This window comes from Canis lupus, chromosome 11 (genome assembly GCF_011100685.1).
Source record: "Canis lupus familiaris isolate Mischka breed German Shepherd chromosome 11, alternate assembly UU_Cfam_GSD_1.0, whole genome shotgun sequence".
NCBI lineage: Eukaryota > Metazoa > Chordata > Mammalia > Carnivora > Canidae > Canis > Canis lupus.
Window position 1 is genome coordinate 21061107 of NC_049232.1, and position 13586 is coordinate 21074692.

Below are 13586 nucleotides of genomic sequence, written 5' to 3' on the forward strand. Positions count from 1 at the left end.
GCCAGTAGTCTCTGCTGGCCTCAATGGGACCCAGTCACCTAGTCTGCACACCATCCTTCCTGGGCCCAGGCTGGTCATGGTCCCAGGAGGGCCAGGGTGTGAAGCCATCAGTGGCCTCCTGATCCATTCAGCTTTATCTGGCTCAGGATAGGCTGCTTCTGGAGGAGCCCTCGTAGCCTGGCAGAGGCCAGGGCGCAGGCACCTGTAGGGGGTCTGGCAGAGAGCTCTTTGTGCCCTCTGGGAGCCCTGGGCCTTGAGGCGCATGAAACCTCCCAGAACCTCCCTGTGTGGAGCTGTATTTGTTCAGATGCGTGCTGGAGCTGCCATCGTAGGAGAGTCTTGTTAACCACAAGTGTCCTTGACACACAATACGAATGACAGTCAATGTTTTTAAAACAAACACATAAATCTGAACCTCTGTGATAAACTCTCAGTTTACAAAGCACTTTCACATGTTTAATTTTGTTCAATCTTCAAGGCAACTGGAGTCAAGCCCCCCAGCTCTGTCCCTGACCCTGGCAAAGACACCAATTAAAGCCTCGCCTGGACTCCCAAAGAGTGTCTCTGCCTGAAAGGTCCCTTATAACTCAACAGGTGGACAGGGCGGCAGCACCCCATCTCCTAGAAGGCTCCTGTCCACCCCCCGAGGCCACCCCACAACTGGACCATGACACATACCCACACAGAGGATGTTAAAGCTGAAGCCCTGTGTGACTGACTTGCTGACAAGCTGATCCGGGAGGCTGTCGAAGCCCACATGACCACCAAGGGAGAGGTTCCGAGGCTCTGGCTCTGCATTCTGCCAAGAAAGAAATGGAGCAAGGCAGTGAGCTCACTGGGGAAGAGGGGCCGCGTGGGGAGAGGCCCAACCCCAGTGATGTCCGCCTCCCAACTTGTCTGAATTCTCAGCAAATCTCAGGACACAGTGTGAGTGCACCAAAGTTCCAACTCCAGGAAGAGGTTCCACAGAGGAAGCCCAGTGTACCTCAGGGCCTGTTTCCAGCCCAGAAAAGGGCTTTCACCCGTGCCTCTTTTCTACCTGGGCTGGCAAGCAATGCCTGGGCCTGGGACATCTCCAGGCACAGATGGCCCAGGGAACCATCTACCCTACTTGCTACCTTGGAGGCTACACCTGTTCTCCTGCCCAAGAAGAGGCCCCAGATGGTCCCCGGATCTTAAATTAAGATTTCAAGAGGCCAAGACTGGATAGTGTGTATGTTTTGGCAGCTCTCTCCCAGACCTCAAAGACACTCCTACTGAAGCAAGATTCAAACAGAGGCAGGTCTGGCCTGACCCCTTCACATCTATTCTCCATCAGAGGGCCCTCCCCCATTGGGCCAGGCTCATAGTTCCCCACATGCACCCCTTGCTCCTGAGGCACCCAACCGTAGAGTACACAAATGGGCCCTGCTAACAGGGCCAGTGCTCCCTCACACCTACCAACTGGGTCTCAGGGCTAATCTCTGAGGCATTGTGATTGAGGCCTCACTCTCCTGCCTTGGTGGTGTTCTTTTTTTTTTTTTTTTTTTTTTTTTTTTTTTCTTGGTGGTGTTCTATAGGGACTCCCAGGCTCTGGCTCATGCCACCCTCCCACACCCACCCCAACCCTGGTTGTTTGGACAGAGGATTCTAGATGAGAAAATGGAGGCCTGGCCTCAGGAGAGAGGCAGGCAGCAGGTCCCGAGTGAGCTGGGACTAGTGGAGCTGGCCCACAGCGCTATAAAAAGAAACCACCAAGACCCGAAGGAGAGGGTCAAAGTCAGACTCCACTTTGTGCAGATGATTTCTCTGCTTCCCTGGGAATGGGGATAAAATGCTGTCCTCCAAGGGAAGGTTCCCAGGCTCAGCCTTTCCAGCTTTGGCCGTCGTGAGGGCAGGCCTCTGACAACTCCATGTTGGGCAGAAACACATCCCCTCTATTCTTGAGGCCCTCTGCCTTAACTGCCCACTAGAAAGGACAAGGCCAGGGAAGGGCCAAGGGTGTGAGTCCCATCCTTCTGTCCTCCCCACAGCTCCAGAGGGGAGGACAAAGGCCTAGATGAAGGCAGCCCTAGGAGCTACAGAGCAGGACAGTGTCAGCCCTCATGCCAATGTGGATACCAGACAGTAGGCCCTGGCTGCCTGCCCTCCTACAGAGGCATCTGCTCAGCACCTGAGCCCTCTCTGACTTCTTAGTAGCCACAGGCTGTTGCCTCAGCCAGAACCCCTCCAACCATTCTTTCCTCTCAACCAGAGCCCCCAGACACACATACTTGACCTTAACCTCCTTGACCAATAATGCCTGTCTCTCTCCCCTCACCCCACACCCTGGCTCAGCCACTGCAGCATTTCATTGATGATGACGGCCAGGTTCATGTGCTGGCAGCTAAGGCTCCACGTGGACCCCCTGGGCAGTTGTGCTACCCCCTCAAACAAGTCAGGATTACCCCAAAACCTGCTCTCTGATAACCCTCTCTCTACGGAGCCTCAGAGCCTCGGTTCCTACAGTTGACCCTTTCCCCATATCCCCTAGCCCCAGGGGATCCTGTTACAACCTCCCCACTCAAGCCTAGGCTCCCCCCTGGGCTGCAAACATAGCCAGACAAAGAGGCCCCAAAGGCAGCTTCCTCTCACTGGGACCTACATCAAAAACAGTAAAGAAAGCATAGGATGTGCTGGGTCAAGTCCAAACCCACAGTGTGGCATTCTAGGCCCTTCATAGTCTGAGGCCTTCCTTACAGAGTCAGCCAGTTTACCTCTGAATTCATTCTTCCGACTGGTCCCTCTGTCTGGGCTCCACAGCTCATTCTCCCTTTTCCCTGGCACCTGCTCTGACCTGGCTCTACTATTATATTCCACACCCCTCCCTTGGCTGTGTCCCCATTTCCCTGCACTATTCGTTGCCCTTATTTTATGCATCCTGGTTTTCCAACTCTTCTAGAAGTTCCTTGAGGCTGACTGCAGGCTGGGGGAGGTCAGGCTTTCCGCTCTTCCCACCCTCCCACCAGTATGCCCAACGTGCCACACAACGCTGCCATTTATAAACCACTGAACGCTGTCTTCAACCGCTATGGCACCCAGGGGCATCTGCCCACCTCACACAGAGCTGCATTATGTAGTCTCGGCTCCACCTGCTCATCGCAGCTTAAGGATCAAATGGAGGACAGAACAGTTAGTCTAGAGCATGTTTCTTCTCAGGCGAGACTGCAAATCTCCAAAATATAAGGCGTGCTGTGCTTGCAGAGAAGGCTATGTGTTTATTCATCCTCTTCTTCCAAGGGTGACACAATCAGGATGCAATCCAACATCCTGTAGCCTGCCGCCAAAACCCACCCAGTCAGCTGCGTCTGGAAACCACACACGCGCGCGCACACTCAGCTGCAGAGTACTTGCACAGAAATAGAGGCCATCCTGTTTCTGATTTTCCCCACTTTCTCACAGTTCCAGGCTCCAAAGGCCAAGCGCAGCAATGGGGTGCAGGTAGTAGCAGGGGGCTTCTCACAAAAGTCTACCTGTCCTGGCTCAGCTAGCCCTGGCTGCCTTCACCCACACAACTCAGCTCTCTCTCTCTGGAAAAGGGTGTGGAGTATAGGGAGGAGCTTGTTCCCAGACTCTTGCCCAGGCTGCACTCTGTCACTCCAGGGACCATAGACCTGGAGCAATCAATGTCTGCTCAGGAGCCTCTGGGACCATGGGAGTGTCGATCTCTGGGGTGTGCGTACACATACATGCACACACACAGAAGAATGGCTACTGGTCCTGATGAGGCCAGACTGTTGTTCCCTGGTCTTGGGAGACTGATCTGACTTCCTGGTCTACTGTGGTGTGACTGTCACTAAGGCCAACCTCTCTGATCCTATGTTTGGCATCAACAACATGTGATCCTGGGTATACTGCTCACTCCAAGGTCCCTGAACCGGGTGTCTCTGCTGACCCAGCCTAGGAGGAGCTAGCAGTCCCCAAAGTATCACTGGCATGTCTCGTTAACACAACTCAGAAAGAAACTTTAGATCTCCCAAAGATCTACCTGGTGACTCTGAAAATGCCCTGCAATTTGCAGGTAAGACCTCAACTACAACTCGAAGGGTAGGTCCTGAGAGCCCTGGGCCAATCAGCATGATCCCATGACTATCTCAGGTATAGGCAAGTGACCCAGGCTCAACCCATATGACCATATGACCATTGTACAACCAAGGAGCTAGCATAACATTGAAGCCCACTCAAGGACGGCAGTGCCAAGAAAATCACAGAAGAGAGAAAGCCAGTTTCTGCTCTATTTCTGGGCTTTTCCCTTTACCCCTGGCCATATTCCCCTCCTTTACTGCTTCAGCTAGTTGAGTGGGCCTATCCAGTACTCGCAACTGAGAACATCCTGACTGCTAGGGTTTGCAAAGTAAAAATCTAAACACAGAGGAACAGGGAGAAAGCAAAGAAAGTAAGGACAGGGAAGGTGAAAGTATGCCAAGGAAACTGTCTCAGTATTTACAACCAAAGGAAGGAATAATGTCAAATGATGCCCCAACACCTCACTGAGGACCACTTGGTGTGAACTAAGCCAAGTGGTTTACAGGCTCCAACACAGTCCTTCCCCACCCTGTGTGGCAGACACCATTATCCCCATTTTATAGGCCAGTAAACTGAGGTGAACAGATGCTACATAACAAATTGGGGCAGAGCCAGGATTTGAGAGTAACCAAGCGCTTGCCCCAAACCACTGTGCTGTACCGTCTGCCCTGTCCGTACTTACAAGGCTCCTGACTCCTTCATTCAGTCACCCAGCACCCATGCACTGGGCCCATCTGCTGCATGAGCCAGGCACTGGGAGGGCTGCCAAGAAAAAAAATGAGAACACCAGATCCTAGACCTTGGGGGCTCCATCTAATGCAGCTTAAATTCAAAGGGCTAGAGAAGCCAAGCAGGTAATGTCAATGGGCAAAGAAGAAAAAGTAGAGTAATGACAAGGATAACCATACATAACGGTTACCAAGAGCTTACCACATGCAGCTCTGAGCGTCATTTTGTCCGTGCATCAGCCCTGTGAGGTAGGCTCACCACCTCCATCAAACAGATGAGACAACTGAGGCTCCGAAAGATTAAGTAATTTGCCCATGACCACACCGCTCAGGAGGGTAAAGCCAGGATCTGAATGGAGACAAGATGCCTGCAAAAGCCATACTTCCAAGCACATCACTCCACGGCCTGCTGGCTGAGACCTGCTGACTTGGCTGAGTGCAGGGTCCCGCAGGGAGAGGTGGGAATGGCTGAGCCTGTGCTCGGGCTGCAGCGGCCGTGGTACTGCAACTCCAGCCAACTGTGGGAATAGAGGCCTAGGGCGTCCAAATCTTACAATTTTTCAGGAGAATCCACAGATCCTGATTTTTACATGCAACTTCTCATTTTTAAAGGTTGGCAACCAGTACAAATCAAGAAGACCATGGGGCCCAACACAAGCTATGTAGAGGTTGTACCTGGTACATGGCCTGACAGTCTGCAACATGGCATCTGGGAGGAGAGTGAGCTGGAAGGACAACACACCCAAGTCTTCACTCTTGGGGCATGGAGACTCGCAAGCAAGAGCTCCCCACTAAGAGTCTTCAGCTACATAACTCAGCTCAGACCCTGGGGAGGAGCGGGCCCACTTCTTGCCCCATGTGTACCCCCAGGTCCTGGGTGCTGGCTCAGGAGGGTCTAACTGTGTTCTCAAAGCTCCAGAACAGAGTTGGAAGCTTTGAGTTCTACAGGGGAAACTCCACAGGGCCATTATCCCCTCTCTAATCACTAACAAGCTTTTGGCTCCTGAGCCAGGCCCCAGGCTTCTGTGTCATCATTTCTTTGGCACATCAAAGACAACAACCAAAATAACAACTGCTCAGGCCCACCGAGTTCCTCCATGCCTGGCTATCCAGTACAAAGTAGAGAATGGCATTTTGTTTTGCAGCCCAGTGGATAACTAGGACGTCATTTTTCCTGACCAGGAAATGCTCTGTCTGAGCTCTCTGGAGCAGCCCTAACTGTCAGCCAAAAGGAGCTGCTCCTTTCACCAGGAAGAGAGGTGGGTTTTGGGAAGGAACCATGTCTGATGGCACGCCTACACAAGAATAGGATTTTATCCTGAAGAAATTAGAAATCTGCTGAATGTCTGAACCTACAGAGCCAAAGAAGGTATGGGTAAATAAAGAACCCTGAGGTCAAACTCCCAAAGTAGGTTGGTCGTTGGGATGGAAGCAGAAACGGTACCCTACTGTACAGGTACTTGGCTCCCAAATCCCGGACAAAGAGTAAATCCCCACCCTTAGGCCTTCCAAAGAGTTCTCTGGGGCTTCAGTCTTCAGATACCCTTTTCCCCCAGGCTCCCAGGCCTAGAATCCACTGGCCTGAGCACCTGCCAGGCAAAGAGGAAGCCCACTCCCCAAGAGAGACCCAGCCCTATTATTCCCAGCCCTAGGGAAGCCCTATTAATGTTGAGCATGAACTCAGGAGTCTTCGCTCTACTGGGGGCCTTCTCCACCCATGTTCCTGGCACAAACTACCCTACCCCCAGCTCTAGCTACTCTAAGCAGCCTGGGCCTTAAATAGCCAGAGCAGAGGCCGCTGGCCAGAACCCGTGGTCATAGCACAACTGTCCTTGAGTCTGAGAGGAATCCTAGGAATTTTCCCAGGAAAGGCTTAGGCTCACATCCCAGGATTCCACAGCAAGCCTCTAAGCCCAGGTCAAAGGTTACGGGAAATAACCAAGGGGATGGGGGGGGGGGGAATGTGGCTCTCCTAGGCCAGGAGGAAAGGACAGAGGCAGGATTCACCTATCCACGGTCAAGATGACAACTGTGAACAAAAGTGTCTCTCTCCTAATGCAGCAACAAAAACAACAACAACAAAAACAAAACAAAACAAAAACCTGGGGAGAAGACAGGAACAACCTACATGGTGGCAACAATGGAAACATGGTAGCTAGGTCCCAGGAGGAGGCCAGCATCACTCTTAAAAGGCCAGTCATCAAAAAAAAAAAAAAAGAAAAAAAAAGAAAAGGCCAGTCATCGCCTCCTCCTTCCTGGAAAATAAAGGGACTTTAGGAGCAAAACTACCCCCAGGAGCCTAAGGCCACCCCATGCCCTGACCCCTATACTCCATTCTCTCTGAGTCCCTGGCTCACTAGCAGGCACTTTCCTCCCATTCTGTGCACATAGAAAGCCAGGGCTGCCACTTAGCAATATAGGATAGCTTGTTTCACACTTCTCATATCAAAATAAAGGTTTCTAAGAAGCTAAATACACTTATTGGTTTCTGGGCCAAATCAGCTTGCCCCAAGTCTAGAACGCAACACCTTCTTGGGCTTTGTTGTGCTGAGAAGGAGTGGTCCATTCCACCATGGAGCACATGGGAAAGGTACTCTGGACCTCAGAAGGTACTGGAAACCCATGTATTCACACCTTCCCACTTGGCTCAGGGACTCCAGTGACAGCCCCCACTGCTTTGTAGCAGGAAAAGCCATAAGTGGTCTGGACATCACTGATAGGAAGCAGACTGTGTTCCACAGTGAATGAGATCCTATCCTTGGAAGGGAGAATGTGAGCAATGAAGGTGACCGCCCCCTTCTCCAATCCCAGGATAATGCTGGTGCTGGGAAGGGGCGGAAAAATACAAGGATACCAACATGGGCCAGTGGAAGCTCAGGGCTGCAGTACGATCATTCTGCTGCCTGCCTCATTCACCCCAGTGCCATGCAATGTATCAGATTCAAACCCTGGAATTCACACCAAACCAGGTCTGGAAAGTGGACTTAGGTTCATGCCCAAAGCCTCTCTGGTACCCTGGGCTGCAGGTGGCCCAAGCCCAAGAGCCCCCACCTCCCCCCAAAGAGTAGCTGACACCTACAATCTAAAATGGGTCCTTATTCCCTCCTCCCCTGGCACTATCCCTCTAACATGGCTTCCAGGATAGGGACCAAGAACTGCCTGGAAGCCATGTGTTCTGAGAATACCTAATTTGCCTCAAGACCACCCAGGACAATTAAAGTACAGATACAACCAAGATGTTCCTTGCCCTGTCTTCCATCACCTCTTCCCAGTTATGGTTCCTCATATAAGTCCTGAAGATACAGACGGCTCCAGGAAAGAACACTCCGACTCTATCATGATGGCATGCTGCCCTTGGAAAACATCCCTTCCCCAGTTATATGTGTCTCCCTCCTGCCTGCACAGCTCCATGTCTGGTTGTCTAGCAAAGCTTGTACCTTTGGGGCCATGCCTGGGGACCCCAAGACCCATGCTGGCAACAAAGGCGCAGAAAGGTTAGAGAAGCTGCAGGGGACACAGAGGCCAGCCAGCCCTCAGGGCCTCTGCTCTGTCATCCTGCAGCTGCTTTCTTCTGGCAGCTGGACCCAAGCCACAGAGCCATTCACGGTAGTTAATGTCCCAAATACATACTTCCACCTAGCCCATCTTGGAGCCCAAAATTCAGAGGGCTTCACCATCTTTGTCATCTCAAGGGTTACTCAGGTGCTGGGGTTGGGTCTCAGACCTAAACTAACCAATGTCCAGCACCTGCAGCATCACCGGAGTGCAGGTTGCTGCCATCCACAACCCAGTGGCACAAAACATCCAGAGCCCTCCCTGCCACCCAAAGCTTTTGACAGAAGTCAGGCCTGGGTTCCCAGGCCTCATCCATTCTCCCATCTTGTTGACACTGTAATTGGGCTCCTTCTTGCCACCTTCTCTCTCCCTACCCTGGTCAGTCCCTTATTGTGTGTTCCCTTGGATCACCGGTCCCTTCCCACCAGCCTCCCTACTCTGACCCATTTCAAACAAGATCACAGGCAGACTTTCCTGAAGTTGGCTCCCAGAGCAAGGCATGATGCCCATGAGGGAGGTGGGGCAGAGCTACAGCCTTGCAGGTGGTGCTCACTTATGACCTCTCACCACCACCAGGCACTGAGAGCTTCACAGATGTCACTTGCTGAGCTCTCGTATCTCTCTCAGAATGGCTCAGCAAGGAGGTTCCTGGCCATTTTTCCAGGACAGGGAGATACCACTCCATGACAGAACCCTGTTGCACGAGAGAGTTGCCTCCCACACCCCTTCCCACCAGTTTTTGCTTTAGGGACAGAATAGGCACTCCTTGGATAGCCTGCTTCTTGGGGAAGTGTCAAGATTACAGGGGTGACAACGGAAGTGACAGATGGTGCTGGGTATAAAGCGGAGATGGTGGGGGGGTGACTGGCTGGGAGGAATGCCAGGCGTGAGGCTGCCATGCTGCACGTTTCTTCCCTCTCCCCCTCACAGCTCCACTTCTCCTGACTCTATAGCCTCCCTTGCCTTGGAGTTTGAACCCTGCCCCATCAGATTCTGACTGAAGGAACACAGGAGATGGCCCTAGGGGCAGGAAACCCTGGGACCCAGCAAGGAGGAGGAGCATGGCAAAAGCACACAGGAGTCTGGCTGCTCAAGGAAGACAAGAGGCAACAGAAACTCCCCGGAGGGCTTCCCAGACACGCACAGCCAGGAGACATCAACCCTAACCACCCCTCAGCTGACCTAGGGTTGAGCAGAGCCTAGCCACAAGATGTAAAGGCTACTGAGCCTGTAGATAGCATGCGGGGAATAGGAACCCAGTACATACTGACCTCGAGGTACAACTCCGTATGCTCATCTAAGCTCCAAGACGGGACAGTTCCCAGGCCAGCCGGTGCCCGGTTGACCACTAAACCAGCCTGAGGTGAGGGGTGGGGGGCGGGGTTCAATCAAATCATAGCCTCATGTCCAGCACTTAACACCAAAGTCAACCCTGAGGCAGGAGAGACACCAAAGCATATCTCTAAACATGTCCTTAACTGTAATTAACCTTCCACAAACTCTTTGAAGAATATTAGTTCCATTTTATAGCAAGATAGAAAAAAATTATTTTCCCAGGATGACAAGCCGGGAGAGGAGAATGGAGCCTAGACTCCTAAATTCAGGCCAAACCCCACCCCTGGTCTCCACCCAAATCAACCCTATGCAAGTCCTCCCAGGAGGCTGACGGCTCAGAGTGCAGAGGGTGTGGAAGGCGTTCATTCAGCCAGCTTAACCTGGCAGTAACCAAGGCCCCTGAGCTCAGGCTGTACAGCCATACCTGAGTCAATCCCCTCTCTGTGCCTTGACCTACCAAGGACATAATACCTGAAATCCTCACAGAAACGCCAACACGGGGAATCTGAGGGAATCTTTGCACCCCACCTCCCAGGCAGTGCTATCAGGCTTCTCAGCTCAGGGACTGAGGACAATCTCTGGGCATACAGTGAACGGAGCCCGAGGGAGGGGACCGTGTAATGGAGCAAACTCATTTTCTGCTGCCTTCTTACAAAGAGGGTCAGTTTCCACATCCACTCAGGCACTAGGTATCATGTGTCATTTATGGAATCCTTACCATGTGCCAGACACTGCTCTAAGTACCTCACCAGGATTCTCTTACTGAATCCACCCCATAACCCTAGGAGGAAGGTAATATTTTCATGCCATTATATAGATAAGAACACTGAGGGGTTAACTAATGTGCTCAAGGTCACATGGCCAATGAGTAGTAGTCTAGGATTCATATCAGGCAATCTGATTCCGGTTACCCTACATACTGCTCCCACCAGCAAGACCAACTGTTAGAGCAACCTCTGGCCACAGACAAGACTCAGACATAACTTTCTGGTCAGCTGGGCACAAAAAATGTACACAGACATGCATGCACAGATGCGCAAACATTCACAGATCTCTTGGCCTTCAGCTAATCAGCATGTCTCTTAGGATTCAGGGACTACCCTCCTTGGGTACATAAATTCCAATTTATAGTGCGGGGGTGAGGTAAGCCTCTGATTCACCCAACCTCTGATTCCGCTCCTCCCCGTATTTAAACTTACTTGACTGACACAGAGCCCCCTCCTCGATGGGAATAAAACACCTCAGTCTAGAAATTATGAAACCAACAGCTTCTGCTTCATTTATGCATATTTGCAAAGTAGACCAACAAATGTATTTTCAGATTAAAGGGAAAATGTACGTGCATAAATTCAGATGATAGTATTTATAGCATTAATTACATAAGTCCTACCTCCCTTATTTAGACTCAGAACCAATTCCTTATCAGTCACATATTCAACATTTCACAGGCCGCTCCCCCCCCCCCCCGCCCCCCACCAACGGCCCGGGCCCTCCCTCCCCCTTCTCGCAGACCAGGGCCTCACATGCTGGCAAGAGGACACAGCTTCCTTCACTGTCACAGCCCAGCCTCCCAGACACACCCAGATCCAGCCTTAGACACCCGGGGACAGGCGGACACGATCCCCCAAAGGCTCCCCCCATCCCCAGGTGAATTATAAACATCTTTAGGAAGTTGCCTGTTGGTGGGGCTCAGCCCCACAGAGACCCCTGAGGGGACCACCCCAGCCGGTAGCCCTGCAGAAGGCACGTCCAGACTGGGGCCCAAACAAACATCCACTTGGCTGAATGCAGAATCGCTCCTCGTTCCTGGGGGAGCGGCTGCCCCAGACGGGACCACTGAAGCCCAGGATCCGGGCGCTCAGGTGGGGGGTGGGGGGTGGGGGGTGGGGGGTGGGGGTGGGGAGGGGAGACAAGTGGAGGGAGAAGGCAAAGCAGGCCCCAGGGCTCCAGGAGCCAAGTCTGCAACTACCCTGGGCTCCCCTGAAGGACTCCCTCGGAGCCTTTGGGCTTCATCCTCGCAGGCGGTGCCCATCCGAGAGCACCTGCGCGGCTGGCTCCCCGGGAGCCGCGGGGGTCGGAGGATCCCGCACTGCCCCGCGTCCCGCTCCTGGGGCCCCCGCCTGCCCTCGCACCTGGCTGGAACCAGGTAGGTGTCTACTGGCTCCTTGCGGCGAAGGGGTCCGCGTCCCGCGCGCCCAAGGGGGCGCCCCCCGACGCCCCGGGGCGCCAGGCCGGCGCTGCGCAGAGCCCGAGGCGCTCTGGGGGCCCCAGGCCGGCCCGGCGTCGAGGCCCGGCCGCGCGGAGCTGACAGCCCGCCTGGCGCCCCCGGGCAGCTGCAGGGCGGCCCCCTCCCCGCGCCGCCCGCGCCGCCCGCGCCGCCCGCGCCGCGGCCCAGCGGGGCCCTCACCGGGAAGCGTTCCAGGTCAGTGGCCGCCATGGCGAGCTCCGCGCCGCGCGGGCGGGCCGGGGCGAGCACCCGGGCCGCGAGGGGACCAGCCGGCTGCGGGACGCGCTCCGCCCGGGCGGCTGCGGCTGAATGGATCCAATATGGCCACTTCCTGGAAACTCCCCTCGGCGGCGGCGGCGGCGGCGGCGGCGGCGGCGGCGGCGGCGGCGGCGGCGGGAGAAGTCGCGGAGCCGCCCCCGCCCCCGCCCGCGGGACCGGCCTCCCCGCCCGGCCCCGCCACGAGCGCAGCCCGAGCCGCGCTGGGACGGCCGGGGGTCTCCGCGGCGAGGCGGGAGGTGCGGGCTGCGGGGGCTGCTGGGACTTGTAGTCCGCGCGCGGGGTCGGGGGGGCAGTGGCTGGGCGCCACCGGCCGGTGCGGGGTCTCTGCGAGGCTGCAGCCGGCGCGGGGGGCCGGGGCCTGGGGCTGGGGCTGGGGCTGGGGCTGGGCCCCGCGAGCTAGGAAGCCAGGTTCGCGGCGAGGACAGTGGGGTGCTGCGGGCGCCCAGGGGTGTCCCCGCCACCGAGCTGCCTGCACCCCGTCGGGGCCGGCCAATGCCCTGGGACCACCGGCCCACTCGCTGCCGCGCGGGGCCGGGAGAGGCCGCCGGAGCCCGTCTGCCGGGGCCGGGGGCCGGGGCCGGGGGCCGGGGGCCCCACCTGGTGCTCCGATCCGAGCCTGGGCGGGACCCCGGGCGGGACCTGCGAGTCCGGCCGGGCGGCCTTCCCGGGAAGAGACCAGCCTTCCATTCCTGCGGGTTGAGTCCTTGCGCAACGAATGCGCAGGATGCTCATTTCACCTCGACCGTCGAGGCGCAGGATTGCAAGTTTCATCACCCTGCTTGCCCCAGGGACTGGAGGCGACGTCGCAGTGGAATCTGGGCCCCGTGCAAAGAGAACCACACGTCTCAGGGCACGCACATTCTCTCTGCTAACCTTGCTACTCAAAATGTTCATAAATCTCAGAGAAACAACACTTCAAAGCAAGCCGATGGCTTCAGTGAGCTCTGGTCCTTTTCACTGACCAGCCTTACAAAATCTAGCTCCAAATCCTCCAAAACTCTTTTTTTTCTTTCCCTTCTTTCTGCCTTTCTGCTCTCTCTTTGGGAATATGGCAAGATTTGCCTCCTGCTCCTCCATTGGCCTCCTCTCCGGTCATTCCGCCTTCCATACTTCCCCCACATCACCCCCAATATCTTCTGAGAAACAACGTGGCCTGTTCTTCCTACTCAGAAACTTGTGCTGGGAGGAGGTGCCCAAAGACCATATCTGGATTTGGCACACCTGGATTTAAGATGAGCCCCCTTCCTGACCCTTCCACTGGCTTGCAGGCAGGTAGGTAAATTTCTTACCCTAAAATGGCTTTCTCTTCCTCTCCCACCCAATTTGTAGCTTGTCACTAAACTAAACTGACTCCAGTGGTCCTTTCCTACTCAATGTGTTCCCTTTGTTCCCCTCTACTGTGGTGGTTTTCACATGCT

At 54.8% G+C, this 13586-nt stretch overlaps 1 protein-coding gene and 1 long non-coding RNA gene across 10 annotated transcripts in view; one reads left to right on the forward strand and one right to left on the reverse strand.

The window, feature by feature from the left end:
- SEPTIN8 (septin 8) overlaps nucleotides 1-12785 on the reverse strand; it is a 26510-nt gene extending 13725 nt beyond the window's left edge. For 4 of the 9 annotated variants that reach the window (XM_038552134.1, XM_038552136.1, XM_038552141.1 and 1 more), the window contains exon 1: nucleotides 679-799. Coding sequence is in view for 2 of the 9 variants with exons in the window: in XM_038552139.1 (XP_038408067.1) it covers nucleotides 679-799; nucleotides 12070-12099 (151 nt within the window). In the remaining 7 variants the exon portion in view is untranslated. Of the gene's footprint in view, nucleotides 1-678; nucleotides 800-11794; nucleotides 11820-12069; nucleotides 12204-12765 lie in introns of those variants that run through there. The other 5 variants (XM_038552139.1, XM_038552138.1, XM_038552135.1 and 2 more) reach the window with 4 other exon arrangements.
- Nucleotides 11588-13586, forward strand: part of LOC102154746 — a 16939-nt gene continuing 14940 nt past the window's right edge. The window contains exons 1-2 of the long non-coding RNA XR_005366665.1: nucleotides 11588-11808; nucleotides 13339-13440. This is a non-coding gene — a long non-coding RNA (uncharacterized LOC102154746). The remainder of the gene's footprint in view (nucleotides 11809-13338; nucleotides 13441-13586) is intronic.